The following is a 6,013-nucleotide window of genomic DNA, read 5'->3' as shown; positions in this document are numbered from 1 at the left end:
TCCAAGTTCATCAGCCCCAGCTAATTAAATACCGAACGTTCGGATTGACTTGAACCTGGTCCGCTCATTTCTAGTTATAATGATCCTTCTTCCTCCAAACATGGCAACTAGAGTTGATGCCAAAAAGTAACATTTTGGTCTCATCTGACCACATGACCTCTCCCATGCTTCTTCTGGACCATCCAGATGGTCATTGGTGAACTTTAAATGGGCCTCAGACTGAGGAAGATTGAGGAAAATTGACAGTCATCTTGTGTTTCTTCTATTTTTCAATAATTATGCAAAAAGTTGTTGCCTTCTCACCTAGCTGCTTAGCCAATGTCCTGTAGCCCCATCCCAGTCTTGTGCAGGTCTACAATTTTGTCTCTGGTGTCGTTAGACAACTCTTTGCTCTTGGCCATGGTGGACAGGTGTTTTGTATTCAGACATCAAGTTCAAACAGGTGCAATTAATACAGGTAATGAGAGGCTGGGTTCACACTATGTTTTTGCTCTCCGCTTTTTTTCAAGCATCGTTTGCAAAAAAAACAGATTGAAAAACTGATGCATTTGTGTGCATTTGTTTTGATCCATTTTTCCATTGACTTCCATTTAAAAAAAAAAAAAAAGTATCAGTTTTTTTAGCAGAAACAAAAATAAGTTGTTTTATGTTTTTGTGTCCGTTAATAAATAAATAATTTTTTGATCAGTTTTTTTTGGAAGTCAATGAAAAAACGGATGCACACAGATGCATCGATTTTTTTCTCTCCAAAAACGGATGAAAAAAAAACATGAAAAAAATGTAGTGTGAACCCAGCCTTAGAGCCAGAATTCTTGCTGGTTGGTAGGTGATCAACCAAATTAGTTATTTAGAAATCATACAATGTGATTTTTTTTTTATAGTTTTTGTCTCAGTCTAATAGTTGAAATGTACCTATGATAAAAGTTACCAACCTCTCCAATCAGAAGTGTACCAAATACTTTTTTTCCCCACTGTAGGTTTAGTATTTTAGGATTATTTATTAGGGTTAGAGTTTGTATAGGGAGATAAAATATTACATAACTATATAATGCCCAATTAATTTGTATGCAAAAGTTGGTTGGCGCATTTATGCAGTTTTGTTTTTACGCACACAACTGTGAAGATGTGTGCAGTATAGTGGTATTTAGGAACTTCTTACAATTCCGTTTTTCCACAGTACATATTGTTTACATCTGCTTGAATATCTATTTGATGCAGAGTTGCTCACGTGTATTAATATTTAAATTTTTATACAAGGTATGTTCTACATTTTGATGTTATGTGGAGGTGGACATGGTTAGCTTTAGCCTGTCAAGACAATTTCATTCATCAGGTTGTCTTCTTTTGGCTGCTCTCACACAAGGTAGTATTTTTTTTTTTTAACTGCAAATGCAGTATTTGAACCAAAGCCAGAAGTGAATCCAGCAGGATAAGCACAAGTCCTTCCTTTACGCTGCATTCACACATTCAGTGAAGTTGTCCGTTATCATGCATCCGTGATCATGGACACTTTTAGAGCCTCATTGCTTTCTTTTGGTCTATTCACACGGTCTGCTTTTTCTCTGATCCGCAACCTGTTCTGTGAAAGAATAGGACACTCGCCATAACTCTGACAAAATCACAGCACGGATTTCCCCATAGAAGTCTACGATCTGACATCCGTGAAAAACACAGGTGTGATGTAATCAGTGTAATTTAAAAAGCTTTAAAACAGATCCATTTTCACAGATCAAGGAGGTAGATAGCGGACTTCCTGAACGGATGTCGAAAATCACTGAAATGTATAAAATGCAGCCTTAGGGTGGGTTCACACTAATTCTCGTGGATAAACTCAGCGGAATTCTGTCAGCTATCCGCGTGCACGCCTTTCCGCCGGCTCCATAGACACCATGCTATGAGCCGACGTATTCCGCTATCTGCTGAAAGAAGTGACAACACTTCTTTCGGCGGATAGCGGAATACGCCGGCCCATAGAATGGTGTCTATGGACGCGGCGGAAAGGCGCGCGGACAGCTGACGGAATTCCGCAGATATTATCCGCGAGAATTCCTCAGTATGAACCCACCATTATAGTTGCCAGTTCCTAGATCTCACCAATTTTTTTTTTTTAAAAAGTGCTGTGTATGACGTTAGACCTTCAGGAAATATATTCCAACTTAACACCAGGTTTTTTGTCCAGTTCCGGTGGTTTTATGTGCATGTAAGTAATATGCCTAAACAGTGCACATGTTAATTTTTTTATTTTTAGGAGGTGTAATGCATATAACCTTCTGCTTTGGTTGCACTTGAAATTAATGAATCAAACAAAAATAATCAGCTTGTTAAGTAATTTTCTTTATAAAAAAAAAATTATATGTTTTGCTTCATACATTTTACATAGAGCACAACTATTTACCACAACATCATTTTAATAAAAAAAAAAAAAAAAAAACCTTATAAACACTCCTTTATAAATTATGACACTGTTTCCCACAAGCTACTTTGAAATGCAAATTGATACTAAACATCTGTTTCACTAACAAATAATAAAAAAAAAAAATACAATTCTTCCAAATGAAGTCAAAAGTACTGTAGAGGGAAGATCACATATCTTTCATACTGACCAGTTATGCCTTTAATAGTACAGGAATTGGCTACTAGAGATGAGGGAATTTACAGTAAAAACTAAGCAAATCCCTTTCTTATGTAGGCAATCTCCTCGTCAGCCTGCTGCCTTTTAACTCCGCTCCTCTCTGGGTGCCGGGAAAAGCCGGATCCAGACCTTGGATCCAGTTTCCCAGGGCTAGATCCAGCTTTTCCTACTACCCATGGAGGAGCTGCACGGAGCAGCAGTCAGTTAAAAGCCATCAGGCTGAAGAGCAAATTGCAGAGAACTTTATTATTACTTTAAATTCACTCATCTCTACTGGCTACATTGGAATAGTTACCTTAGTGTGGTAATGGAGGAGATGCAACTGTGAGATTTCTGCGTATACTGACAAGCTTGTTATATAATGCCTGTCATTCAACTATGCACCATAATAAATAGGGGGTCTTAGTAATTTACCCTTTTTAAAATTTAGAAAGACACAAAGAAACGATGATGACAACAACAAAAAATGGCTTCAACAGAAGAGGGTGTGAGATACAACAATGTGTGCACAAGATTTTGCTGCAGTGTAAACCAGCTAATAGTTGGCCTAAACTTATAGTGCGTTTACATGGAACGATTATCGTTTGAATTTGCACAATAATGATCGAATTTGAGCGATAATCCTTCAGTGTAAACACAGGAAACGATCAAGCGACGAGCAAGAAATCGTTCATTGTGATCTTTCAATATGTTCTCAAATCGTCGTTGGTCGTTCGCTAAAAATTCGCAGATCATTTCATGTAAACATTCTTTCAAAGATTCGCCCTGTGTGTGAGATGAGCTTAAACGATCTTAAAAATGATCGCAATAACAATTTTTCTAACGATTTATTCGTCTAAACGCTGATTATAATAACCAAATTGTTGCTTCAAAATCATTAAACGATCGATTGGACGAATTATCGCTTCATGTAAAATTAGACTACATATCACGTTAATCAAACAGCCTGATACACTTTGATAAATGTGATGCATTCTTTGACTGCTTAGTCTAAACTAAACTGTCGAAGACTTAGACAATATTAGTAAAGCTGGACCTTTTTCCTTCAGATACCTATTACAGTAACCAGCAGGGTTGTTAATTTATTGCCCAGATGTATCAATCTGAGCCATATTACCAGAGCTCATTAAGATCTGAAACCTGAGCTGTGATTGCTTGCTATGGGAAAATTCCATCAGTTTTTGTTTTACTTGGATTTATAAATCTGGGCTACTGTATTTACACGTGACATAAGGTGCAATGAGTGAATATCTGGGATACTTAGAATATATCAGAATATATGTCAGAAATTACAAGTTTTATACCATGTCTCGTGGCTTAAGCAAAATAGTACATTTGTCCTTTTTAAACAATAGAAATCTACAAAAATATAATATTTTCATATATATTTATATACACTGTGAAATCCTACAACTATACATACAACTATCATGTATACAGCAAGTCTCATAAGGAAGCCATTTGTGCCAAAGAAAGTTTAAAGAGCTGTGCCTGATTGGCTAGTTCTGTCACACGGTCCACCATTTCCTGTAATGATGTGGCACTCGGGTAGTTCAAAGCAGCCATTTTAGTGGCCATAACAATATTTTTAAGTAGTTCGCACAACTGGTTACTGGAATTCATTAGTCTGTGGCAGATCTCCTTGGTGGAAACTTGTCGTGAAAGAGTGTCGCCAATAAACACCAGTTTGTGTGCGCTCAGGATGACAAATTTGCTGTGAGCTACAAAAATCCTGGGAGGCTGCGCTGTGCTCATACAATTGAAGAAAGCGTCGATTGAGTTAAGGAGGGAGATGAAGAGGGTCTCACATTGGTCAGAGTAGAAAGAGAGGAGCTGCTTATCTTGAGGAGTCAGAGTGCTGCTTTCAGCAGGAATGCTGTGAGGCGACTTCCACTTTGAGATATCACTTTCCACTGGTGTGGTAATCTCCCGCTCCAGCTGCTGGAACTGACTCAGCTGCAACACAGATAATGAAAAACGTCAGCTCTTTTATCCTGTCTAAAAATAGCAGAAAGAAAAAAAAATGATGGTTGAAAGTTTACCTGATGCTGTTCTAGTTGTGGTTTCCCTTGCTTCATAATATTTTCCTTCTCTAGAAGTTCTCTCTGGTGACGTTCAAATTCCTCTTTACCCTACAGAAAAAAATCCCTATGTTTCAGTCATTATGCAATGGAAATACCAAATCACATTTCGAGTGATAATAATCTCATGCCTAGAAACAGAAACTGCAGCGTGACCTTAGAAATAATATTTCTATACCAAAAGTATCAATTATCAAAGAGATATTCTGCCTATGGCAATGGGTTCAGTAAACCACACTAATGTTCTATGCAATAGTGGCAGATAATACATCTAACTAGGAAACCATTTATTTACTATGCTATTAGCCTGTGGGCACTGGAAGAGGGCATTCTATAACCTCACTCATGCACTCATGCTGATAATGTAGATTCATCTTTTTCTTTAATAGTAGAATTATATATATAACTATGTTCACATGTCGTCTCTTTTAAGTAGAGAACGGACGCTGATTGCAATGGGATCAGTGTCTGTTCTTTACTGCAGGGGGCGGCGTTGCACTGAAATCAAAGCAATGCTTCCTGCTGTGTCCACACCTCAATATGTTAAAATAATGTACATGCCTATTAGTTCAAGACGCTGTTCAAAGTAAAGTGCGGCAGCCGCACTTTACATTGTAGTTAATGGTTAATTGACTTGCAGCACACCCAATGGTGCCCGCAAGTCACTAGTAAAAAAAAAAAAAAATGTACCTGCAATGGACACCGTTAAACATAGTGTGAACATAGCCTATATCTGTTTACTTGTAGGAACAATCCACTTATAAAGCACAGTAGTAGTGGCTCTGTTGGTGTGCTGCTCCTATACTAAACAACTTCTTCCACAGCAGGGAGTATATAAGGGGACTTTTGACAATGTTTAAAATACACAAGATTATAACTGGTTTAAAAGGGAGTTTTTCAGTAGGTGATGGCCTATCCTGAGGCAATCAATCGTTTACCATAAATAAAGAGTACTGTAAAATGTCAGGAAGTTAGCAGGTGGTGCTAAGCCTAATGCATGACTCTGAGCTGAAAAAAAAAAAAAAATCACTAACATGATTCATGAAGAAGGATTATATGACAGACTCCAAGACTTTCTTGTGACAGGGTCAACATTCACTTACTATTCATGGACATCCAGCATTAAAATACTTTAATATATACTGTACAGTGCAGTACAGTAAAGTACTGATCAGTACAGTACAGGGAACGCAATGCTAGCCAAGGTACCAGGGCCTCCTTAATTAGACGATTAGTGGGGGTGTTAGCAGTCCGGCCACGATAGGTACGATATTGATGGCTTGCTTAAAGTCCTCAATAT

General features: G+C 37.8%; 1 protein-coding gene across 1 annotated transcript in view; it reads right to left on the bottom strand.

The window, feature by feature from the left end:
* Positions 1-2,413: 2,413 nt before the first annotated feature.
* The window catches only part of NEDD9 (neural precursor cell expressed, developmentally down-regulated 9), a 29,560-nt gene continuing 25,960 nt past the window's right edge, over positions 2,414-6,013 (bottom strand). The window contains exons 6-7 of the mRNA XM_069958014.1: positions 4,675-4,764; positions 2,414-4,588 (exon numbers count right to left, since the gene is read on the bottom strand). Of these exons, the coding sequence (XP_069814115.1) occupies positions 4,079-4,588; positions 4,675-4,764 (600 nt within the window). The 3' untranslated portion in view covers positions 2,414-4,078. The remainder of the gene's footprint in view (positions 4,589-4,674; positions 4,765-6,013) is intronic.

This window comes from Dendropsophus ebraccatus, chromosome 2, assembly GCF_027789765.1.
Source record: "Dendropsophus ebraccatus isolate aDenEbr1 chromosome 2, aDenEbr1.pat, whole genome shotgun sequence".
NCBI classification, from domain to species: Eukaryota; Metazoa; Chordata; class Amphibia; order Anura; family Hylidae; genus Dendropsophus; species Dendropsophus ebraccatus.
The sequence above is the reverse complement of the archived record's forward strand: the minus strand, read 5'-3'. Positions and strand labels throughout refer to the sequence as shown.